Genomic DNA, 24,799 nt, shown 5'->3' with positions numbered 1-24,799 from the left:
GAGTTCTGATACCCAAGTTGCCTCCAGGACCAGTTGCTGAAGAATCTATGGGAGCAGGACACAGCAATACTTGAGACCAAGGACTACAGTCCTTGGCGGCAGCAGGCTTTCTGTGGGGTTGGATGAGGCTGCTGCTCCACGCCTGTCAGCATGCTTTCCTCTCACTTCCCCTTCTTTTCAGTGGCTGCGATGTGAATAGTCCCAGACAGCCTGGTGCTAATGGGGAAGGAGAGGAAGAGGCCAGAGATGGGCAGACCCCTCTGCATTTGGCAGCCTCCTGGGGGCTGGAAGAGACAGTCCAGTGTCTTTTGGAGTTTGGTGCCAATGTAAATGCACAGGTATAGAGGGTCTCTCTTTTCTGGGTAGAGGGATGGTCACCCCAGAATCAGGGGAATCTCCTCTAATGTCTGGACACCTTGCAGTCTCCGGTCCTGGACCCCTGCTTTACCATGAATGGGCCAAAGGGACAGACACAGGAACTGACTGTCTCCTGGGTCGTACAGATGTCTTGTTGGTATTTAGTTTCTCGGTGGTGTCTGACTCTTTGTAAGCCCGTGGACTGTAGCCTACCAGGCTCTTCTGGCCATGGAATTTTCCAGTCAAGAATACTGGAGTGGGTGGCCATTTCCTTCTCCAGGGGATCTTCCCGACCCAGGGAATCCAGGGATTGAATCTGCGTCTCCTGCACTACAGGCAGATTCTTTACCACTGAGCCACCAGGAAGCCCCCACAGCCTGTCTCATAATTGTAATTATTCCAGGTCAGAACTTTTTTCCTCTGTGTCTTTGTCCTTTCTACAAAGTGAAGAAGGTTTGTTCAATCAACTTATCCTGTCCCCTTTAGCTACAGATGGCCACTGAGAATTTGTTCTAGTCCCAAGCTGAGTACTGTATTTAAGAAAATGTTCAATAGCTCAATGGGACATCCCTGAGTCACATTCCTTGATGCTTTTCAGCATTCTAGCCTGTGTGTGCTGCTTCACTCATCTAGCAGATGAGTAGTGGTTTAACTTAAAGGTGAGGTTGACTGCGCTTCTCTAAACCAAATGTGTTTGTGTCCCTGGGCTACTGGAGCATGGCGGTAGAGTGGCTGTCAGTCATCCTGTGTTTGGCCTCTTGAAAAGATGATTTCAGATTCAGAGTGGCAGTGTTAATTCTCAGAAGTGAATTTGATTTAAACTTTTTCTGTGTCATATTTTTCCTGGATTTTATCTTCACCTCGATGTTGAAATCTGTGCCTGGTCCCCAAAGGATGCAGAAGGAAGAACGCCTGTCCACGTGGCCATCAGCAACCAACACAGTGTCATCATTCAGCTGCTGATTTCTCACCCCGACATCCACCTGAACGTGCGAGACCGGCAGGGCCTGACCCCCTTTGCCTGTGCCATGACCTACAAGAACAACAAGGCGGCCGAGGCCATCCTGAAGCGAGAGTCCGGGGCTGCCGAGCAGGTGAGCGAGTGACACCCGGCCAAACACAAGTCACGGACTAAACAGGCCTCTTCTGTATCAAGGTGTTTCTTCAGTCTTGGCCGTTCGGGTGCCTGCTCACTGCTTGGTGGAATGCGCCTGCTCTGCCCTGCACGTCGGCCACCCAGTGGAGCCACGTGTACAAGGACGGGGCCCAGTGACAGGAATCCTCATCTTGCAGAACTGAGGGCACGCTTTGTGTTTTCTTGGTGTTTTACTTGCCCTAGCAGTGAATATCTTAAAAAGGCTTAAATTGACCTCGAGGAGCTTTTGGGTTTTAGAGGAGCTGCCACCATTCAGCTTAGCAGTCTCGGTTGTCCTCGTTCTAGACGATAAGCTGTGGACCTGCAGCAGCAGACTGGGCCAGGAGACTGTGGCAACCGGTCTGAGGTGGGAGCTGACGTGGGTTTGTCAGGTCAGTCCTCAGATACGTGCCTCTCCATCCAGCTCTTACAGTACTGCTGAGGTCTCTGAGTAGCCGTTCATGAAGGTGAAATGGAAATTTGGGACCTGAACAAAAGTCCTAACATGGATGAAGACTTTGGCTTTGTATTTGAGGCTTCCGTGCATCCCTTTTCTTCAGCATTTGCCTCGGTGTGACTGATTGTGTAGGTGTTAACCTCACCCTTGCTCACATGGGGTAGAATGTTCTTAAATGGAGACAGTCCTTTCACCTTTTCCTCCTCATGTAGTGTGAAACCAGTGCAGACACATGCTGGGTGTGTGTGTGTGTCGGGGGGTGGCTGGGTGGACGTGCGTGTGCTGTGAAGGATGCTGGGTGTATGTGTATGTTGAGGGGTGGCTGGGTGGACGTGCGTGTGCTGTGAAGGATGCTGGGTATATGTGTGTGTCGAGGGGTGGATGTGTGTGATGTGAAGGATGCTGGGTGTATGTGTGTGTCGGGGGGTGGCTGGGTGGACGTGTATGTGCTGTGAAGGATGCTGGGTGTGTGTGTGTGTCGAGGGGTAGATGTGTGTGATGTGAAGGATGCTGGGTGTATGTGTGTGTCGAGGGGTGGATGGGTGGACGTCTGTGTGATGTGAAGGATGCTGGGTATTTGTGTGTGTTGGGGGGTGGATGGGTGGGTGTGGGTGTGATGTGAAGGACGCTGGGTGGATGTGTGTGTGTGATGTGAAGGATGCTGGGTGGATGTGTGTGTGATGTGAAGGATGCTGGGTGTATGTGTGTGTTGGGGGGCGGATGGGTGGGTGTGTGTGTGATGTGAAGGATGCTGGGTGTGTGTGTGTGTCGGGGGGCAGATGGGTGGGTGTGTGTGTGATGTGAAGGAATGTGCTGTGTGTAGCATGTCTCCCTTCCTTCTTCCCGAGCCCTCACACTGACATGACAGCCCTGGTATTTGGCGTGCCCTCTGTGGTTGGATTTGAATGACCCGCTGTCTGCTGTACATCAGTGGAACAAAGTCTGTGACATACTGTTGGTGGCCTTCCCCAACATGAATTATTATCCTGTAGCTCACTGAAAGAGGAGACTTTGGTGGAAATTTCTGAAGGCTCTTTTGGCTGCTCACAGGTCAGACTGGCATTGCGGCTGCGGTGTTCGAGTGCTGGGTGTTTGTTTTCACCAAAGCAGGAGACACCCACGGCCAGCATCGCCTGTGCCTTTCCCTGTGCAGCCCAGTGTTTTGCCAGCCTCCTCTCCCTGTCCTTCAGGTTATCTCTTGCTTGGCCTTCCAGGTCTGCTCCTGCTGCAGGAGGATGCCAGGGCAGCTGGCTTAGCTCCCTTTTTCTGACCACATGGATGTGGCCATGCACACACGGTCCTCTGGACAAATACGCAGAGTGGGTCTGTAATTTGGGGGTTGGGGTGGGGAGGACTGCAGTGCGGCCTCTCCGGTGGTCAGTGCAGCTCACAGGTGCTCAGGAGGCATTCTTGTGGGGGACACCCACTAACATTTTGGTTCCCACTTGTTGCCTTAGGTGGATAACAAGGGCCGGAATTTTCTGCACGTGGCAGTTCAGAACTCTGATATTGAAAGCGTCCTGTTTCTGATCAGCGTCCAGGCGAACGTCAATTCCAGAGTCCAGGATGCTTCCAAGTTGACCCCTTTGCACCTTGCTGTCCAGGCAGGCTCTGAGATTATTGTCCGCAACTTGGTGAGTGTCCCTGAAACATTACTGCTGTAAGCTGTGGACAAAGCATGTTATAGGGTGTGTGGAGACTCTATTGTTACAGGTGTTTTGCCAGGAATTGGGAAAGGCCAGTGGGAATTTAGGGAGCAGCCAGGACACTCGGGAGAGCAAGTGTGTCTTGGCATGTCCTGCACGCCCAGTGGGCAGATGCTGAGGTGAGGTCATGAGGGAAGGCAGGTTGTGGGTGGCAGAGGCAGGCGGGGGCATCAGGAGACGAGATTGTGTCTGTCCACCTGCTCCGTGCCAGGCTCTTAGCTGGCGCTTTCCAGGGAGTGCTCTCTTTCTTTTTGTCACTAGTCTTTATTACTTAACATTTTGAGGCAGAATTCACAAACAACATTAGCGCCAGGTATACAACACATTGGACTTTCCTGGTGACTCAGATGGTAAAGAACCTGCCTGCAATGTAGGAGACCCGGGTTCAGTCCCTGGGTTGGGAAGATCTGCTGGAGGAGGAAATGGCAACCCACTCCAGTATTCTTCCCCGGAAAATCCAATGGACAGAGGAGCCTGGTGGGCTCCACTCCATGGGGTCACAAGGAGTCGGACATGACTGAGCAACTAAACACAACATACTGTGTTTCGTTGTATATTTTGTGCAACATATTGATTTGATAGTTGTATATTTTGCAAAATAATCACCACGAATCTACTTAACATCTTTCACCATTCATAGTTACAAAAATGTTTTTCTTGTGATGAGGATCGGTTTTTTTTAAAGATGTATTTATGTATTTTATTTTTTGGCTGTGCTGGGTCTTCCTTGCTGCATGTGGGCTTTTCTCTAGTTGTGGTTGATCAGGGGCTACTCTTTGTTGTGGTGCACGGGCTTCTCATAAGCAGAGGCTTCTCTTGTGGCGGAGCACAGACTCTAGGCACACAGGCTTTAGTAGTTGTGGCTCTTGGACTTAGTTGCTTTGTGGCATGCAGGATTTTTCCAGACCAGGGATCAAACCAGTGGCCCCTGCATTGAAAGGCAGATTCTTAACTACTGGACCACCTAGGAAGCCCGAGAATTTTTAAATCTACTCTCTTAGCAACTTTCAAATATATGCTATGGTATTTATCCACTATGTAGTCTTTTCTGTTAGTAGCTGTTTTTGAAACTTTGTTAGAAAGTGGATGATAAATGAATATATATTATTTAAAGGGCCTTCTTGCTTTGATTCTGCACTTCTCTGTGTTGCTTTCTTTCTTAAAAAAAAAAAAATACAAAAATAGTATATTTTTATTGTGGAGACACTTAAAACACATAAGGACAGAAAGTGGTTAGTATCTCCCTTTCACTCCCAGCTCTGCGTTGAGTTTGGTATACGTGCTTTTAAACACCTTCAGCGTGTATGCGTGTGTGTGTGTGTACGTACACATTTCTCTATCTCTCCTTGGACATCTTGTGTCCACTGTGTGTGAGGACGGTGCAGATCACTGCAGTCCTGTGTAGTTTTATTATATCCCATAGTCGTAGTATATTTGGGTCCTAAGGAGTGGCTTTTTGGACATTTTGGTAATTGCCACTTTCCCCTTGGGACAGATTTTGTGGTCCTGAGGCTCCCCAGGAGTTAGCTCCCCGCTTAGCCAGGAAGGCAAACCCTGGCGGGCAGGAGATTGGCAGGCTTGCCCCCTTATGCCAGACCTTGGTTGGTGGTGGTAGAGCGGCTGCTCATGTAATCAACGTCATCAGCTTCTTGCAGGTGCCAAAGTGAATGAATTAACCAAGCACCGCCAGACCGCCCTCCACCTTGCTGCCCAGCAGGACCTTCCCACCATCTGCTCAGTCCTCTTGGAGAATGGAGTGGACTTTGCTGCTGTGGATGAGAATGGAAATAACGGTAATTCCCAGGCGTTCCCTGTGTGCGGTGCCAAGGGCCTCAAGCATTCCCTTCCTTCTGGGGTGGCAGGGCAGCACGCACCATTGGGTCTGTTCCCCGTCCCGGAGATTGGCTCTTACAGGGGCCGGGCTGTGACAGGAAATGCTCTGAGCTGGGCATGCAGCCTGCTCCTTGATGGAGACCTGGGCAGCCTCCTGATGTGAATGGTGACCCTAGAAACCCGAATGGCTTCTTGTGAAACCGTTAAATCTCACCTTTGGATAACTGCAGAGGCACAAAGCAAATCTTAGGAGGTTGCATTTAGAATTATTCTTGGGGGCAGTGAAGACTGGAAAGGAGGGCTCTGTGAGCGAATGGTGGCGGCTCTGTGAGCGGATCGTGGCTGCTCTGACTGGGTCCCATTCAGTGGGAGATTTGTGAGGCCGAGAAGAGTTGAGATGCTTTGTGTGTGCGTCTGGGCTCGTGCTGTAAGAGGATTTCCTCCCCAGCTCTTCATCTTGCTGTCATGCATGGCCGACTCAACAACATCCGGGTCCTCCTGACAGAGTGCACCGTGGATGCTGAAGCGTTTAATCTACGGTGAGTATGTGTGGTTCAGAGCAGAGGCCAGGACTCCACGTCCCCTGGTGCACCCCTCCAAGCTGGTGGTCACAGGCATCTTACATGAGCCCCAGGTGCACAATGCAGAACTGATCACTAGGGCACTTGACCAGCCTTTAGTGCCCTGGAACTTTTCTTTTTGAAAATACGTTTTAGGTAAACTTATATGACCGTTGTGTCCTTTAGATTTATCCAGCATCACAGAGTTCAGACAGTCCCATTTCTTTTACTCATGATGGCCATGGCAGATACACACCTAACTTTTCCAGTTTGTCTTCTCAGAGGCCAGTCACCACTGCACATTTTGGGACAGTATGGCAAGGAGAATGCTGCAGCCATCTTTGATCTCTTCTTAGAGTGCATGCCCGAGTATCCTCTGGATAAACCGGATGCAGAAGGAAACACAGGTACGTGGTGAGGCTCTTGTTGGTCCTGTCTCACCGGTGTTCCTTGCTTCCTGGAAAATCAGGAGCCCAGGTACACGTGTCATTACTGAAGGACACTCAGCCCCGTGCACTTCGGCTGGGCTCTGCGAGTGGCATCACAGATCCCTGAGGCGGAAGTTGGCAGTGTCTGACTTTAGGTACAAGCACATCTAAAGCGTATCTAGTGCTCCAAAGCCATACCCATGTCCAGACAGGCTGTCCTGCCTGTTTCTGTTGGCCTCATCTACCTTGTATCTAGTCAACTAGGTCCCTTCCCAAGCTTTCAGGTCCCGAGAGAGAGAGGAAATACAGTTGCCTCACAGGTGCTTCAGAAGGAGGAAATGGGTCATAGTACATATTCACAGAGAAGGCATGTTTTCTACAGATAAGGGCTGATGTTTGATTGAGGGGGTTAATAAACAGGCCTCTCTCATGGTAGTACTCTCACCACCCACAATCACTGTGTTAACTTGTGTAGCTTTCATAGTGCTTTTGATGTACTTTTGCATTCATTTTCTTCCTCACAATAACCATATAAGGTAAGCAGTACGTGCAGTGCGTTCCCACTTTTCAAGTAAGGAAACAAAGATGAAACCCAGGTCTGTCTCTTCCCAGCCCAGGGCTGTCTGAACTGTTCACTGCTGCTGTACCCCCGTTCATGCCAGACAGAGCCTCTGTGGCCTTTGACAGCGTTGCTGTCACCGTGAGGTAGCCCAAACCTCTGCATGGAACCAAATGTTTGGTCGTTCCTTCTTGACCTTGGGAAGAATTCTTGGCCTTGATTCATGGACATGTTTTCAAGCCAGCAGTGGCAAGCCTAAGCTTCAGGGGGGTCAGCTCTGGGAGTGAGCTGCTAGCCCAGCACCTGCTCCAGTGAGCAGCGTGGTCCAGGGGCCGGCAAGCAGGCAGGTGCTTCACGCCCAGGCTTCTGAATTACACAGACCTGGTTTCAGATACCCAGCTCCATCATATCTCTATGCCTGCTTCCTCCTTTGAAATAATAACCTAATTTTTGTGAATCATTTGCAGAATTAAAGAATTTAAAGTATCTGTGAAATGTAAGTAAAAACGAGCTGCTGGTAGCTGTAGTTGTAGGGAGGACCAGGAGGGTGGGCTGGCCAGAGCCTGGGTGTCCACTCCTGGCACAGGAGAGAGGCTCCATGGGGTTGAGTAACTTTCTGGAGCAGGCTGACCACACTGGTTTATGATTTTCTCCATGTGTGCACACCTCACCAGTCTTTAGAATTTGTTGCATTGTGTGGAGAGTGTTCTGTGCAGGAGGAAGGCAGCTGAGACAGTGGTGCATATTTCCCGCGGCATCTGCTCCCTCCTCAGTTCTCTTGTGGCCAAAGCTTTGAATGGGCAAGAGTGTGTCTCTGGAGCCCCTGGCTCATGACTGGTCCTTGGCTGCAAGATATTACAGATCCTCTGCAGAGCTCTTACCAGAGCCGCAGGGCCCTCTGTGTGTCATGGGGACTTTGCTAACGAATGTCCTGCCAGGGCTGTGTCCTGCCCTTGGCCATCCTCTTCTGGCCCTTTGGCAGGGCCAGGCTGAGCCCGGGTGGGCAGTAGCCCTGCATGTGGTTTTGTTTTCCAGTGCTGCTCTTGGCATACATGAAAGGGAACGCCAACCTGTGCCGTGCCATCGTCCGCTCGGGGGCCCGCCTGGGGGTGAACAACAACCAAGGGGTCAACATCTTCAACTACCAGGTCGCTACCAAGCAGCTGCTCTTTAGACTGTTAGGTGAGTGGCCTGTGTTCGGCTGCATCAGTGCAGGCACCTGGCAGTGTCTTTTACCCAGACGTACTGGTGGTCTTGAAATCTCAGGATGACTTGCTGTACAATCTGAGATGGTAGTTTTCGAGGCACCACGTGGTTTAGGATTTTGTCTGTGAATGCCGCAAAGCGCCTTTGAGCAGGGTTGGGGAGTGTCCTTGTTAGCAGTCTCTTTACAGCATGTCCTGCTTTGGGGCCCCGTCAGATTCCTGCTTTCCCAGATCCTATGGGAAACCCATTGGCTCCAGGCAGGTCTCCCCAGCGCTCCTGGCTATGTGTCTGCACACCCTTCATCCTTCAGCTGATGCCAAATCTTTCCATCCTTCAGAATGGCCTTTGGTTTAGCCCCACTGACTTTTCCTCCCCTGTGTGACCCAGTTAGAACAGGCAGACCTCAGTCAGTTTCCAGCCACCACAGTAAAGTGAATATTGTGATGAAGTAAGTCAACACGAAGCTTTGTGGTTTGCCAGTGCATGTAAAAGTTATATTTACATAATACTGTAGTCTGTTGCATAAGTAGTGGCACTGTCTAAAAAACAACGTATTTATATATACTTTATTGCTAAAAAATGCCAAAACAGTTAAAATAGTAACATCAAAGATCACTGATCACAGATTACCATAACAAATATAATAATAATGAGAAAATTTGAAATATTGTGAGAATTACCAAAGTGTAACACAGACCCATGAAGTAAGAAAATGCTGTTGGGAAAATGGCACCAATAGATGTGCTCCATGCAGGGTCACTACAGATCTTCGACTTGTGAAAAAGATTACGGTATCTACAAAGCACAGTGAAAGGAGGCATGCTCTGTTGCCCTCTTGTCCCTCACATCCCTCTGCCACGTGTTCCTTTGTTTCCTGGTCCAGTTCCCTTCTCCCCCTGCTCCCTGGTTTGGCCGGACACAGTCAGTATCTGACAGGAACTGGTCTTGTGCTGTGTTACAGATATGCTGTCCAAGGAGCCTCCGTGGTGCGATGGCTCCAACTGCTACGAGTGCACTGCCAAGTTCGGAGTCACAACGCGCAAACATCACTGGTAAGACCCGCCCCCAGTCACCCACCAGAGGAGTAAGAAGGCTTCTGCGGATTGCTTCTGCCTTTCCCCACGAGAAACCATGAACCTGCCAGGGCCTGGGACTCTCCTGGGAAAAACCTGACCACGGGACCCTGCCCACGTCTAGAGACATAGGGAGGCCAGCAGACACTCAGACGGGTGGCTTTCCTGTGGAATGCTGGGGTCCAGTGTCCTAGGCAGCCTGTCAGGCCTCACGTCATCTTCCCCAAGTGTGAGAGTTCCCTAGCTCTTGCTGAGCCTGTCTCGAGCCTTAAAGCAAGAGGCTTTTTCCGGATCACTTAACTTAATTACTGGCCAGAATTTTGTTACCATGGACTGTCAGTTATACAGGCCTCGGTGTGAGTGAGCCGGCAAGGGGCAGAGCTGACTGCAGAGTACCAGGACGGGCTCGCGTGTCTGCTGCAGGGGCTGCTGTGACAGTGCTCACGTGCCCAGCCGCAGTCTACTCTCAAGAAACCCCTCACACCTCTTTTCTTTGCCTCCACAGTCGTCACTGCGGACGTCTTCTTTGCCATAAATGCTCGACCAAGGAGATTCCTATTATAAAGTTTGACCTGAACAAGCCTGTGCGAGTTTGCAACATTTGCTTTGATGTCCTGACTTTGGGGGGAGTCTCTTAGTGAGCCCCCAGGAAGGTCCAGGCCACATCCTCAGTCGCTCCCCAGCAGCTGCTCTGCTCACCAGCCTGACCCCACCCAGAGCAGGAGCTGGCCGTCGTCTTCCCGCGGCAAGAGACTGGAACAGTTGTGGACCAGGGGGGTAGATCCCATTTCAGATGATGCTGTATGATTGTCAGTGTGTCAGACCATGATCGAGGTCGCTAGGTGTCTCACTAGTCGGACCAGGCCTTTTAGCCTAAGTGGTAAATACGATAGGAATTAGACCCCATTCTGCTAGCAATGTACAAGGACACTTGAAACCCATGTTCTCTTCCAGTAGCTTAGTGTCCATCTCAGAGCATTCATGACGTCTCCTGCCTGGGCGGACTTCCCAGTCTGAGCCTGACCGTAGGAAGCCAGTGTCTGGCTGCCCAGCGAGAGCTGGCTCTCCTTTGGGGTGAGTGGCTGTGGACTTCTCTGCACAGTGTTTCCGTAAAGGTAAATAGGATCCTCTTGGCCTGAAGTCTCTCACTCTTTTTTTTGTTTTTTGGAAAAGCTAAGCTGTATTTTTAGTGAACTACCCCTTTAAAAAAGGTGAAATCTTTCTAAACAGGGTTCAAAGATGAGAGCTGAAAAATTGTGGCCTTAACAACTGAAAGCTTTACCGGTATTCATACTACTGGGGTGTCCAACTGCACTCTGGCAGCTTGACACCTCCTAGCAGCCGTCTTGTTCTCTCCTCTTGCCATGTCCTGTCTGTGGAGTCCTCAGTTACCTGCCGCTAGGCAGTGGTAGAGAAAATGCACTTTTCTTGTGCTGCACTTTTTATATAGCTGCATTACTGGTGATTCCGATCTAAAAATCCATATTCAAAAATACCCTCACATATCTGTGCATCAGTGATTCTACCAGTCAGCTTTGACTGGACCTCAGCTCACACTAAGTCTTAAACGGAAAACTCCCTCGGAGTGTCCTTTGGAGCAAGAGAGTCACACGGGGCCAAGTGAGGAGAGGGAATCTGCAGCCTCAGACCAGCAGGTCCCATCTCCTTGACATGAGTGTTTCTTGCTAAAAACCTTCCCAGTTACTCTCTGAGCACCCCAGAGAGGGTGCCTGGGTCCCAGCTCTGCGTAGGTTCTTGATCTGCCCTGTGAGAGCCACCAGCCAAAGGCCCTGGCCAAACATGTGTGACCCCGTTTTGGAAGGCTCATGTGCTGATAAAGCCCCCGGAACCTGTCAGGCCTTAGTCGCTGCTAGTACATATATATTAACCCTGAGGTGTTAAACTTCTTTTCTCTTATGAAGGTTTGGCCAGTTTTTTAAAAATGCACATTTAGAGAGAAACTTATACCACTGCTTTGAAAAAAAAAAAAAACACTCTGAGATGAACAATATGTGTTGTACAGCTATACTCAGAGATTAACAATCTCAATCATATATACTGTTTTTTTCAGACATTTAGTAACCACTACATTTTTTTTTTGCATTAATGAAGTGTGCATATATGTGTAAAAGGGACTAAATATTTTTTTGCAGCAGTCTGTTTTTTTTGTTTGAATAGTGGGTATGTCCTCCATGTCACTGTAGAATTTATACATCCTGTTGCCTAAATATGTGTGTAAAATGAGCTGATAAACCAGAGTGCTACTTTTTTTTAATATTTCTGTGATTTATAAGATATATATGCTTTCTATGTTAATATGAGCTTGTGCAGTGTTTCAAAGAAAAAAATTAATTACAAGAGTTCCCTATCCCCCAAAGTCTCTGACCTATTTCATACTGAATTTTTCTAGAAAAACAACTGGTCTTGGCAAACACCTGACCATGTGGAGCATGTGTTCAGTTTCCATTTTCTGTTGCTTGAACAGGGCCTGAGTAAGTAGGCCTTAGTCGGGTGGTTTGATTCTGTCACTGGAAAGTAAGGCAGTTATGCTTCAGTTATGAATCGAGGTGTTCGGTACTTTTATCCTGTTCTTTCACCGTCCGTGGTGGAGAGAGGAGGATGGAAATTCAGTGAGGGATGAGGCTGGTTGTCCTGCCCCTGTCGTAATATACCAATCTTAGTAACAATCCTGCCTCTAACTGCACTCTAAAAAAAATCTTATAATCATGTCTGAAGTTGTCAAGCTTGTTTACCTTCACAGAGTCTAGGGACAGTGATGGTACTTAGCCTCCACGGGTTGGGGGGAACGTTCTGTGAGCTCTGTTCAGAGTGCATTCTTGTAGATCTAGAAGAAGCACCTTTCCATAGTCTTAGGCTCTCCCGGGCTCTCCCGATGGGCTGGAAGGCCACACTCTCAGTTCCTCGCGTGGTGGCTGCTCTGGGGGGACTCAACATGCTCTTGGTCCTCTTTGTGTTCTCCAAGCCATCGAACATGACTCTAGAACAAACTGCCTGGCTGTTCTTGTCACAATTTAATCCATAGCTTAAAGCTCAGTTTTATTCATTCAGAAAGTTGCCAGTTGTGGGTGAGTAGAGCAGGAAGACTAAACTTGATTGAAATATAATTTGCTTCATCAGTCAACATTGTTAACTCTAAGTTAGCTTTTTAACTGCCGCTTGCTCATCAGATCTGAGAGACAGTGTATTCTTACATCATTTTTTTTTTAAAGATGAAGGTACAAACTGTGTCTATGTTTAAACAGAGTGGCTAAAACTAACTTGCTATTATCCTCGAATACAGGAAACTTCCCACAAACTTAAGTGCCTGCGTTTAGGACTTCTTAATTTCCAGTTCTTTTTAGTGGTGTCTCACTGAATGACATGTTAGAATGTGTGTTCTGTCTGGAGTTTGTTGCCAGTGTGTTGTCAACCCCAGTTACCGATTCAGTTGAGGCCGGATTAGATTGCCCAGTTCACCTGCCTCTCTCTCTCCAGGAGTGGGGGTCCACATGACCGCTGGCCCTCTACCTCAGAGCCCTGAGTTGTTTGTGACCACCCTTGTCAGCATCCTCACCGCTCCCCCCGAATGGGCTCCTCACGTGGAGCTCAACGTGCTGGTGGGTTCACTGCCACTCCTGGTTCATGTCTCCCACCTGTCGTATTACACGGGTTGTGCTCATCTTATCCATAAGCAGGAAGTGGACGAAAAGCCTTGGGACAGGGGAGAGCCTTGATCTCCATCTCGGTTTTGATTTATTTTTAATCTGGAGGAGAAAACCCGATTGAGCTATGTAATGATTAGATCTGAAAGGCAAACTCACTCTGCATGTGACAGCAGCATGAGCAAGTAGGTGGGATGCTTCCGTGACAGCCCCGCCTGGAGCTCGCAGGTTGAAGCTATGAGGGAGCTCGTGAGACAAGCCTGCTTCTGGGACCTGGGCTTGCTCCCCTCAGGACCAGCCCCAGGAGAAGTGGGCACGGAACTGGCAAGCCCAGCCCCTTCGAATCTGAGCACCAAAGCTCCCCACGCCCAGCCAGGGAGAGGAAGAAGCCGAGGGCAAACAATTTCCTAAAGGGGTTTGGAAGCCACGTTCTCATTTTGTGTAAGTAATTCAGTGAAGAGCTGACTTATTTGACTAAAACACTTACTAAATTTCCAGAAGTTATCATAGATGCCTTAAGGACTTTCTTTGAAAGATCATTCATTATACAGTTACTTTTTTGTGTGGCATAAACAATATACTAACTTCTTAAAACAGACAGTGTTGGTGTTCTGTAGCTAGGGAGTCTTGAGTTGGCAGCCTGCTCAACTTAATGACTTAACATTGTTTTTTGGGCAGATGCGTGGAGTTGGCTGTTACCACGACATACATCCCTGTGTGCTCTACCAAGGGGGAGGCCTGGGCAGAAACCGCAGGCACATGTTTAGGTTGGTCACTTTGGCTTCCAAGCCATTCCAGGTGGTGGTCAGTGTGGGGCGAGGGCATCAGGAGGACCATGGCGCTTATCAGCATTGTTTCTTTGGAGTTCATGTAATGGAATGTATTTTTCAAATATTGATATTTGCATTTTATGTAACAAGTCCTTATAAATAAAATGAGGTAAAATTGTGCATTTAAAGTGGAAACCTTAATAACATTTGTAGTTCCTTTTAACGCAAAAAGTACCAATAAGAATTAAAAACAAATACACAAATTTTTTTTAAACTTCTGACATGTGAATACATTTCTTTAACAACTACCCTCCAGGAAAGTTTGAATTTCCAACACTTTTTTCAGAAACACATTGTTGATAGTGGTGAAAAAATAGCTGTTGTGGGCATAACCACCAGCTGCCTGGATGTACTGTGCTCTTGGCCCAGCTTCAGCTCACGGTGACACCCGTGACCACAGCCCCCTGACCCCACTGCAGCTCTTCTGCAGACCCTGGAAATTCCCTGACTCCATTATTTAGGAGCGACTCAAGAAGATCCATGGTGAGGTTTCTGCTGGCTGTGGTCTGAAGAAAGGACTGTTACTGTGGATTTCAGAGAAAACTAAGGCAAGAATCGGGGTTTGCAAGTTAAAGTCTAGTGATCCATTCCCCGCCCCCACCATGCAGTCGCACAAATCCAGTAGCTCACGTGGCCCTCACGCTTCTTGAGCTAGTGTTTTCCTTTCCTTTACCCGTCCTCCATTTTGCTCATCCCTTGTTCAGGCCAGATGTAGTGACTGATAAATCTTTTCTGGTGGCTTTTCTCATAATTAATAGGCACTGTTAGGGGCTTTCGTGAAACAATCCCAAGTAATCCTAATAGCCATCCTTGAGGAGAATTGGTCATATTATGTCAGTAAATACTGAGTGAGTACAAAACAGGCAAGTCGCATGGTTTCTGTCCCTCAATTTTCATGTCTGTAAAATAGAAGTGACCGTGGTTCTTCCTGGCTCACAGGGTTGCCCTGGGGAAGGTGATCCGTGATGAGTGCTGCGCCCTCCCTCCTGGGCAGGCACACGAATCGTGGTGTGCACGGCGAGTGCTGTGCCCTCCCTCCTGGGCAGGTACACGGATCATGGTGTGCACGGTGAGTGCTGTGCCCTCCCTCCTGGGCAGGTACACGGATCATGGTGTGCACGGTGAGTGCTGCGCCCTTCCTCCTGGGCAGGTACACGGATCATGGTGTGCACGGTGAGTGCTGCGCCCTCCCTGCTGGGCAGGTACAGGAATCGGTGTGCACGGTGAGTGCTGCACCCTCCCTCCTGGGCAGGTACACGAATCGTGGTGTGCACGGTGAGTGATGCGCCCTCTGTCCTGGGCAGGTACACGAATCGTGGTGTGCACAGCGAGGTCCTCCTGGGTGCAGGCCGGGGGAGTCATGTCTGCTGCCTGTTTGAAGGAGTCGGGGGGCCCAGGTAGTAGAAGTGCTTTTGAGGGTGGAAATCAGATTAGTCCATACATGGCTGGGACGGCTCTCGTTTTGTTCCTTTTCTCAGTTTGTTTTTGGAAAGATATAAACAACTCTGGACCTGGCCCCCAGGCTGTCCCCACGTTCCTCCCCCAGGAGCGGCCTCTGGCTGCTCTAGCCAGGATTTCACTCCCCCACACTGTGAGCTCCCAGCCTGAACCCCAGGGGACACAGGTGCTTGGTAAATACTGAATAACTCAGGAGAGCAGTGGCAATGACACTAGTCCTCCATTAACCTGGGGCTGAGTCACCAGGATGCCTCAGGCACTGTGCTTAAGGGGTGTGTGGAACTTGGAACAAGGTCCTCACTCAAGTTCACCTCCTATTGTTTGTCCTGTTCCAGGAGGGCAGACACACACCAAACGGTGGACACAGGACCATGGCACTGAATCAAGACAAGAACCTTGAGTTCCAGGCTCAGCTTCATTGCTGTGTGCTTTTATTAAGTGCTTCAGGCCGTGCTTGCCTCACCTGCCAGAGTGAATAGCACACTTCCCGTGTGCTAGGTACAGTAGCCGTGGGCCTACACAGCCGAGAAATGTTCAGTCCCCATCTCAAAAGACGGTCTGCGGTCCAGCGCGAGAGGCTGGCAGGAAGTTCATAGTTACAGGGCACTGTGACAGTCGTTACTTTAGAAGTGAACGCAGAATTATTTTCCTAGAGGAAAGCGCATCTAAATCCACTGTTGGGTTGACCGTTAGCGAGGCCTCTCAGTTGACTGAGTTACCACAAAACAAGAGCTAGACAAACTGAGCACAAGAGGTGTCATTCCGGGCAGAAGGGACAGCTTGGGTGAAGGCGCTGCACGCATAAAGCAGCAAGGTGAAGGCTGGAGGGCTCAGCACGTGGGAGGTGGTGGGAGAGAGAATGGAGGCTGAGAGGAGACGGACCACAGGAGGGCCTCCTGTGCTGCTGAAGGGTTAGCACATCTCTACAGATGCCGGAGCCATGGAAGAGGTTTAGTTGGAGAATAATGCCCTGATCAGCAGGAGAGGACTTAGCAGGAGGGGGCTGCGGGGTTGTAGCTGGAGGGAGTCCAGTTACAGCGCGTGAGAAAGAAGGCCTCAGCAAGAGGAGTGCTGGGAACAGGTAAGGGGGTGGGACTGCCAGGACCTGGAGGCTGGTTGGGAGGAGTCCTTGGTGTGACAGGGCTGCTTTAAGATGGCCATGGTGGGACCAGCCAAGGGAATCAGAAGAATCTCGAGGAAGAAGATGAAGATTGGATGCCAGGACTGTGGAGTCTGCGGTGCCTGCAGAAATAACCAGAAGGCTGCCCGAACTAGATGACAGCTGAAGGAGAGAAGCTGGAGGGAAGGGTGTGTGGAGGACAGGAGGCTGAGAAGGAATGCTGGAGGGAGATAAGGGAAATGAGGAAAAAGCCAAGGGGCGCTTGCATGAAGGCCCTCAAATGTGACAGGCCCAGGTAGGTAATCATTGAATGTGGAATGGCTTTGCCAGCACAGAGTTGAGCCTGCTGCTGAGCAGAGGAGGGCAGAAGCCAGGCGACTGTGTTACACAGCAAATGGGGGCTGAGCAGCAGAGACAGTGAGCATGTGCAGCGTTTTCAAGCTTTGTTGGGATGGGCGGTGGGAACGGTGGCCCTCGAGAGGAAGGGGATATATGTATGCATATGGATGATTCACTTCGTCGTCAGCAGAAACTAACATCATAAAGCAATTTTACTCCTAAAATTAATATAAAATCTTTGCTGGGACAGGAGATAGGTAGATAGGTATTTGAGAGGAAATCTGGCAGGAATCTGGCGTGAGGGGAGGGAAGTGCGCTGTTGAATGCAGACTTGAGGGAGGGAGGCAGGAAGAGGTGAGAGGCCCCAAAGGGCAGGTGAGGAAGATCCTGGGGGCAAAGGGAGCTCAGAGCAGGGCCCAGGGGTCAAGAGCAGCTGCGGCCATAGGGCAGCAAGCCATTCTGATTAAGGGGAGGCGGCCTGTTTTCTTGGCAGGGGACCTGGAGAGCTATTAAGTGAGATGAATGATAAAGGAGAGGAGACAGAGAAAGGAAGGATAGAGAATGTTTAGGTCAACAGCTGAGGGGATTGGGAGGTGCTGAGGTGAAGGTGCAGATGGGGAGACTGTGGACCTGGATTCATGCCAGGTTCGTTTCCTTATCTGTAAAGTAGGAACACTCCTTGCCCCGGCTGCTTAACTTGAATCCAGGAGGTAATGCATGAACTGGGCCCAGTGTGGGAGATTGCAGATGACCCTGGACACTCCACCCACTGTCCAGGCTGTTGGTACTGGCTTTTGCAGCCTTTCCCAGGCTTGGATGCTGTGCTTCCCACTGTCTGTTAGGGCTGTGAAACCACCTTTGGCTCAAAATGCAGACTTCTCCCTTTGAAAGCACACCATCCCAAATGGCAACCCACTCCAGCATTCTTGCCTGGAAAATCCCATGGACAAGGGAGTTTGATGAGCTACAGCCATGAGGCTCAGAGAGTCAGTCACGACTGAGCACATGTACATATAGATGTACGTCCCTAATTTGAAGTGTTCAAGAAAGAAATTATATCCTTGCTTTAGACAGTTGCTTTGCGGCTTCCCTGGTGGTCCAGCAGTTAAGAATCCACCTTTCAATGCAGGGAACACGAATTTGATCCCTGGACAGAGAATTAAGATCCCACATGCCCTGGAGAACTGAGCCCGTGCACCACAACTAGAGTGCCCACACGCTGCAACAAAGACCCAGTGCAGCCAATGTTTTAAAAACATTAACACAAAGGACTACATAAATTGTTGCTCTGTTCAGAGAGATCTGGATTTGCTGCATCTACACAAGCAAAAGCTTTTCCATTTCCAGAATCAGTCTGTCCTGGTTCACCTCTATACGGGTCCAGCTCAGATTAACTCAGTGTGGCTTTTGGTTGTCAAAGCAAGTTTGCCTTTGGGCACAGGTCTTACATCTAAGAATGGTTGTAAAAGGGCTCACAATAGCACGTGGGGAACAGGAACAGGGCTGTGTTGGCACTGTTCATTCATCTGGCCTTTCTGGATGTGTCTGCTTGTTTCTGGATGGTGAAGGAGTGTCAGAGCCCCTGATCCCTGACCAGGGTGGGCACTACAAGCAGGGCCAGGCCAGCGGCTGATCCGGCACCCCAGCAGTCCCTGGGAAAGAAGCTGTTGGAGCGGAGTCCTTTTGTGTGTTGGTCCAGTGAGTTTCGAGTTGGTCATATTTGTGCCCATTAATGTCTGCCAACTCCAGAGGAGGAGGAGACCCGAGGAACAGCGCCAACAACAGACTGACCAGTACCAGGCAGGCCACGTGCTGGCCTAAGTCACCAGACAGTGAGCCCGCGGGGAGGGGCATGAGTCCCGTCTGCAGAGTGTGGCCCAGTCCTTCCAGACCCTCTTGTTCACGTAGGAGCCATCCTCCAGCTTGTTAGGGCTCTCGGCAGGGTTCCCTGGGGGTTACGGACACACAGGGTGCAGCTTAGAGGGGGACAGAGCATGTGATGGCGAGGGGTGGGCAGCCTGGGTACTCCCCCAAGTTGGGGTGGTCCAGGTCCCCACGATTTCTGTGCGTAGGGTTTTCCGGCGACTGGTCACTCGGAGGGCCAGTTGTTCTCACACACACACAATGGGGCTTGACACCTGGCTTAAACAGCTTCCTGGGAACGCCGATCCAGTCTCTGCTCACACCTCCACTAAGGAAAGAAGGAAAGAGGGCTTCTTAGAAGCACTAACTCCTGAGTGTCTCTGGAGAGGGGAGGGAGGAGGCAGTGAGCCAGGCCTTGTGCAAAGTGGACACCATCCCACTTCCCATCTTGGTGTTTTCCCAAGGTGACGGTCTGCAGTGTTCACCTGAACTCTCATGCTCTCCCCACCCCCCCACCCTGGCTTCCTCCAGCTTCCCTCCCGAGGGCAGCGTCCTCCTTTCTCTGCGCTCCCCCTGGCCCCAGCCATCTGCCTTCCCAGGAGGCAGCCCCACTTTCCTGCTTGGTTGACAACCCCAGTGAAAGGCTCCCCCGCCCTCACTGGCCTTGGAGCATCTCAGAAGCCCTGTCTGGCTTAAGAATCCCAGGGCACATGGGTCTTGACCAAGTTCTCCTGGGTTACTCTCAACTTATGGCCTCAAGGAACAACTCAGATGACCTAGAAGCTGGATCTGGGGGAGAGGTGGGAGGAACAGATGGGAAGCCCATTTACCTCTGTTGGGAACACCAGAACCGGCTACCCCTGATGAAGCTCCACTCAGCGTTGCACGGTGGGAACCTCTGCTTCTCTATCAGCTCCTGTCTGTCTGCTTCCAAGCCTTTGGTCATCATGGCTTCTGCCTGGGTCAGTTCTGGGGTGGGGAGCCCATCCTCTCCGTAAAACCTTCCTATCACCCTTCCTGTGGCGGCAGGAAAGCTGACGTCAGCACAGTGGTGGGAGGGGGCGGGACAGAGGCTTCTCCTGCAGAAGCCCCAGGAGAGCTTGAGTCCCCAGGAGAGCTCTGCCCCTGGGGCTCTATGGTGGCTGGCTGGCTGCTGGTGTATCAGGAGCTGGCTGGAAGGACTCGTGGCGCCTTCTGCCCTGACGTCTCTGTGTCTTACACCACTCCGGATAGAAGCCTCCCTGTTCTGGGTGTAGAGACCTCCAGGACAGAAAACATAAAATCTTCCCCCATTCCAGACATCAGTTCCCTGGGAGTGGAACCACCTGTCACTCGTTTTTCAATGTTTCACAGTACTTGAGGTGAGCAGGTGTTCCATAAATGCTTGATGAATGAATTGCTTATTGAGTAACAGTTTTGTGGCTAAGTTCTTCCCCACATTGAATTATTTTGTCTTATGTAACATAAATAAGTCATCCATTGAGCATTCACTCAGTATCAGGAGCTTTCCTGGCACTTTACCAGTGTTTTGTAATCCTCATACACAGCTATGAGAGAGAAATCAGTGCCCCATGGTCCTGCGAGACGGACTGGGAGATGAAGTAGCTGGGGAGTCTCTGAAGCTAGTAAGTAGGTCTGACCCCGAGCTCATGCTCTCCCCTGTCCATCATTCTTTTCTGGCTCAGTCCTTCAGTAGACACACTGCATGGACTGGTTTTAGTTTAAAATCCTGTCAGAATTTGTAAGGTCTAAGCAATGGCAGCAAGAGCAGCTTCAGGAGGCCAGAGCCAAGAAGGTACCAGTTCTTAGGTGCAGGGACTTTTACCTCCAAGTCCTAAAGTACAGGTGGCCTTTACTAGCAGCCCCTGTCATATGGCAAGAGAAGCAGCAGAAAGCACTTCTAGAAGGTTTACCCGGAGACTTCCCTGGTGGTCTGGTGGCTAAGACTCTGAGCGCCCAATGCAGGGGGCATGGGTATGATCCCTGGTCAGGGAACTAAGATCTCACATGCAGTGTGGCAAATTCAAGACAACTAAATGAAATCTATGGAAATGACCTGCAGAATACCTACCAATGAATTTGTAGTTCTTCTCATAGAATGAAAGCCAGTTTTGGAGTGTCAGCATCTCAGAAAATGACAGGTCGGATACATCATCTACAAGGCCTGCTTCAGAGTAGTCCCCGGTCACAAATGCTCTGGATGCATCTCGGCCTGTGGGAGAGAGGTTTCCAGTAGATTCGCTTGTAAATCACCAACACTACACCAACTCAAGAACCTATTTTCTGAGAAATATCTCCTGAAAACCCTCACTGCCCAGCCCTAAGCAAAGCTAATCCCTCCTCCTTGGTGACAGATGGTCCTGGATCCTGGACACATATTCTCGCACGTACCCCATCCTTTCATTGACTTTCAGCAACATCTCACACGGCGGAGTCCCTTGGCTTCCGTGACACTACACTCCTGGTTTTCCTCCTACCCCTCTAGCTCGTTTTCTGCCAGTCTCGGGGATCGATTCTTGTTCACCTCTTCTGCTCCATCCACACCCTCCCGTTGATGATCTCATCCACTCTTGTGGTTTCAAGTAGCACCTCGATACCAAAGGTGCCAAATTTGTATCTTGAGCGCCAGACCTGTATATCCAGTTGTCTGCTCAGCATTCCTTAGAGGACTTTCAGACATCTCAAGTTCAAAATGTCCACATGGCGTCCCCAGTCCCTGGAAACCTGCCTCCAATCTAATACTCTCTATCTCAGTTAATAACTAGTTGCTCAATCCAGAAGTGCAGTCCTTGACACCTCCTTCATCTCTCACATCCAGTTAGTTCCCAAGTCCTATTGTCTTCCTAAATAGTTCTTGTATCAGACCACCTGGCTCCATCTACCACTAAGCAAGCTCAGGCTGCCGGCATCTCTCATCTAAGCTATTAGAGTAAACCCCAGAAGGTCTCCCTGTGTTTATTTCTGTCCTCCACTAATCTATTTTCTGTATAACACTTAGACTGATATTTTAAACAAATTGATCATCATCCTCTGATCCCTGGTCTTGAAAGATGCCACATGCCACAGAGCAACTAAGCCCATGCACTACAACTACTGAGCCTAAGCTCTAGAGCCCAAGAGCTACAACTCCTGAAGCCCATGTGCCCTAGAGCCTGTGGCCTGCAACGAGAAGCCTCCTCAATGAGAAGCCCCCTCAATGAGAAGCCCGTGCACCACCATGAAGGGTTGTCCCTGCTTGCCACAACTAGAGAAAGCCTGCATGCGGCAATGAAGACCCAGCACAACCAAAAAATATAAATTAAGTTAAACATGAATTACCATATGACTCAGCAATTCCCCTCCTAGGTATACACACACGAAAACTGAAAACACACGTCCACAACAAAACTGTTCGTAACAGCATTATTCATAATAAGCAAAAGGTGGAAAGAACCTAAATATCCAGGAAATAATCAACACATCAGCAAAATCTACGCAACAGAATATTATTTGGCCATAAAAAGGGATAGAGTACTGATACTCGCCAACATATCATGAATGAACCTTGAAAACATTATGCCAAGTGAATGAAGCCGGACACAAAAGGTGAAAAGTATGACTCATGAACATGAAATGCCAGAAGAGGCAAATCTTTTGCGACAGCAAGTAGATACTGATTGCCAGGGGCCAGGTAGTCAGAGGGGATGGAGAATGACTCCTAACAAAAATGGGGTTTCTTTGGGGAGGTGATAAAATGCCCTGGCCTAAGACAGTGGTGATACTTACCCAGCTCCCCATGTTGTGTGTGCTTAGTTGCTCAGTCCTGTCCGACTCTTTGTGACCCCATGGACTGTAGCCCACCAGGCTTCTCTGTCCATGGGATTCTCCAGGCAAGAATACTAGAGTGGGTTGCCATGCCCTCCTCCAGGGAATCTTCCCAACCGAGGGATCAAACCCAGGTCTCCCACATTGCAGGCAGATTCTTTACTGTCTGAACCACCAGGGAAGCCCAAGAATACTGGAGTTGGTAGCCTATCCCTTCTCCAGGGATCTTGCTGACCCAGGACTCGAACTGGGGTCTCCTGCATTGCAGGTCGATTCTTTACCAGCTCAGCTACCAGGAAAGCCCAACTTCCCATGTTAAAAACCACTAAATTCTACTGTCTAAAAGGGTGGATTTTATACCATCTGAATATCTTCATAAAAATACTAAGCGAATGAATAAGTGAATGTATCTGCTTCCCTACTCGAGTGTGTAGGGGGCTGGGGACAAGGCGAGCTACATGGCGGTGGCTAATAAATGGATGGTAAGTAACATGGGACACAAATGAACTCACTCTACAGGAGAGCACACCACAAAAGAAAGATCACCCCAGAAAGGGGGAGGCTTTTGCTCACACATGCATACAGCCACGACAGCTGCATCAGGGAGTGGCAGGAGAGTGCATCCAAAGTGTCCTCAACTGGCAGGTGAATAAAACACTTGATTTCAGTTGCATCTCTGCTTCTCACTCACTGTGCAGCCCTGGGTAAGTCCTTTCCCTCTCTTGGACTGTTTGAGGACCTGTCAGCATCATCAACTGCACGTAATTCCTTCTGTCAGTGCTTCTACTTTTCAAGTTCTCCCTAGAGACAGGGACGTGCCTTGTATTTAAGTGCCAGAGGCAGCTTCCCAACTCTCCAGATATAATGACAAATGGACAATGCTTATTTAACATCAGCTTAGTCAGTGGCTTTAGGCTTGCTCCTCATTTGCTTTTACTTTTAATCTGGGAGGTGGTCATTCCTCTGGGCTGGTAAAGCAACATCTCTAAAAGGGGTGGTCCTAGTCAGGACTTAGTTGTGAGGGCTTTAGGCAAATTACATCCTCCAATCCTCCCCAGCTGTAAAAAAGGGTTAGAATAAGCCTCATTTGACAAATGTTCTTTGTGGCCTGACATATGCCCAACTTTGTTCTAAGTACTGAAGGACTATAAAGATGGCCAGACTCCTTCCCTGTGCTCTAGCCTGATGAACTTTATTATTTATCTGGCTGCACCAGATCTTACTTGCAGCAGGTGGGATTGTTAACCTTCCTTGCAGGTAGCATTCAAACTTTCAGTTTCCTGACCAGGGATCCAACCTAGATCCCACAAAAGTCCCCTGATAAACTTCTTTAAGGAAGACAGATAAAAGCGTTTGTACTAGGAGCAAACCAAATGTACTATTTTTCGGGAAACCTGGGATGGGGGAAAGGAAGTCACTTCTTACTGGGACACACTGAATAAAGATTGGAATCAGCTGGGGAACCCTGAGGGCAGTGACTCATCTCTGTGCCCTGAGAGCCACAAAGCAGGTCTTGGAAGCTTCTGCAGGCCGGTAAAGAGGAACTGACAGGAGACAAGTGATGTGTTTCTCCAACCTAGTCAGGAGGAGCGGTGGGAAAGACAGGGAGAATAGAGGCCGTGACAGTTGTCCATAGTCAAAACACACTAGATGGATGATGCAGCTGAGCCCGGCCCCCACGCTGGTCTGACGAAATGTGGGGAGGAAATGAACACACGAATAAATGAATACGTGCATGAATGAAGCGCAGGCGGCTACCCGCCCGCGTCGTAGCAGGAAAAAGCGTGAACCGCCCTGCTAATACCTGCGAAGCCGCTATAGTGGGCCCCGGGCTCGTAGTGCCTCCGGCCAGAGGACACATCGTAGACGCGGCCGAGCAAGGCCAAATAGAGGCCCGGGTCCCCTGGGCGGCCGCGATAGCGGGCCAGCTCCTCGGGTATGAAAAGGCGAAAGTCGGCGCGGGGACTCCACCAGCCCATCAGCCATGTGGCCATCGCCGCCGCCGCCGCCACGGCCACGGCCGGGCCCAGCCAGAGCCCACGCCCGCCGAGCCCCGGCATTTACGCAGCCGTACCCCTCTTGGCTCCTCCGAAGTTGACACCTCTCGGTCCACAGCTAAGATGGCGGAGAACCGGCCGCGACGTCACCAGCGCGACGCGCGCTTTCCCGGGTCCGCATGTCACTAAGGGGACAGTGGGGCACTGGAAGGGAAAGTCTTTGGCGAAAAGTTCACTCCTTGGCTCCAACCTTCCTCGTACTTTTCTAGCATAGCTAGCGACTGTTGAGAGATACTAAGGAAGTGACTGGCGAGAGGATATTCTGGCCTGCAGGTTGTCCGCCCCCAACAAACATGGTAGCAAAGGAGGCTGCGGGTTACGTAGACGTAATGACAGCAGCGCCCTCTTGAAA

General features: G+C 50.0%; 2 protein-coding genes across 6 annotated transcripts in view; one reads left to right on the top strand and one right to left on the bottom strand.

Moving 5' to 3' along the window:
- Positions 1–14,027, top strand: part of ANKFY1 (ankyrin repeat and FYVE domain containing 1) — a 69,413-nt gene extending 55,386 nt beyond the window's left edge. For both annotated transcript variants that reach the window (XM_061390748.1, XM_061390749.1), the window contains 9 exons: positions 182–338; positions 1,251–1,451; positions 3,407–3,583; positions 5,301–5,448; positions 5,937–6,027; positions 6,331–6,455; positions 8,071–8,217; positions 9,203–9,293; positions 9,820–14,027. In XM_061390748.1, the coding sequence (XP_061246732.1) occupies positions 182–338; positions 1,251–1,451; positions 3,407–3,583; positions 5,301–5,448; positions 5,937–6,027; positions 6,331–6,455; positions 8,071–8,217; positions 9,203–9,293; positions 9,820–9,952 (1,270 nt within the window). In that variant the 3' untranslated portion in view covers positions 9,953–14,027. The remainder of the gene's footprint in view (positions 1–181; positions 339–1,250; positions 1,452–3,406; positions 3,584–5,300; positions 5,449–5,936; positions 6,028–6,330; positions 6,456–8,070; positions 8,218–9,202; positions 9,294–9,819) is intronic.
- A 3,976-nt stretch (positions 14,028–18,003) lies between these two features.
- Positions 18,004–24,572, bottom strand: LOC133231959 (neuferricin). 4 transcript variants are annotated; one of them, XM_061390751.1, is made up of 5 exons: positions 24,465–24,551; positions 21,905–22,019; positions 20,658–20,798; positions 19,417–19,603; positions 18,004–18,914 (listed from the first exon to the last, which is right to left on the bottom strand). In XM_061390751.1, exons 2-5 carry the CDS (start codon positions 21,987–21,989, stop codon positions 18,701–18,703), a joined length of 627 nt encoding a protein of 208 aa, XP_061246735.1. In that variant the 5' UTR covers positions 21,990–22,019; positions 24,465–24,551; the 3' UTR covers positions 18,004–18,700. The 4 variants fall into 4 exon arrangements, with proteins under 4 accessions (XP_061246735.1, XP_061246736.1, XP_061246734.1 ...); XM_061390752.1 differs by lacking the exon at positions 21,905–22,019 and having other exon boundaries at positions 24,465–24,572; XM_061390750.1 differs by lacking the exon at positions 21,905–22,019 and having other exon boundaries at positions 24,195–24,524.
- Positions 24,573–24,799: the final 227 nt, after the last annotated feature.

The sequence above is a fragment of the Bos javanicus genome, chromosome 19 (assembly GCF_032452875.1).
Source record: "Bos javanicus breed banteng chromosome 19, ARS-OSU_banteng_1.0, whole genome shotgun sequence".
Classification (NCBI taxonomy): domain Eukaryota; kingdom Metazoa; phylum Chordata; class Mammalia; order Artiodactyla; family Bovidae; genus Bos; species Bos javanicus.
This window is presented reverse-complemented; position numbering and strand designations above follow the sequence as displayed.

Excerpts from the sequence above, each read along its gene's own strand:
- LOC133231959 (XM_061390750.1), bottom strand. The coding sequence starts at position 24,450 with ATGCCGGGGCTCGGCGGGCGTGGGCTCTGGCTGGGCCCGGCCGTGGCC. Across the intron at positions 20,799-24,194 it reads CCACTATAGCGGCTTCGCAG|GCCGAGATGCATCCAGAGCA; the intron begins GTATTAGCAGGG and ends TCTCTCCCACAG. Across the intron at positions 18,915-19,416 it reads TTCTGGTGTTCCCAACAGAG|TGGAGGTGTGAGCAGAGACT; the intron begins GTAAATGGGCTT and ends TTCTTTCCTTAG.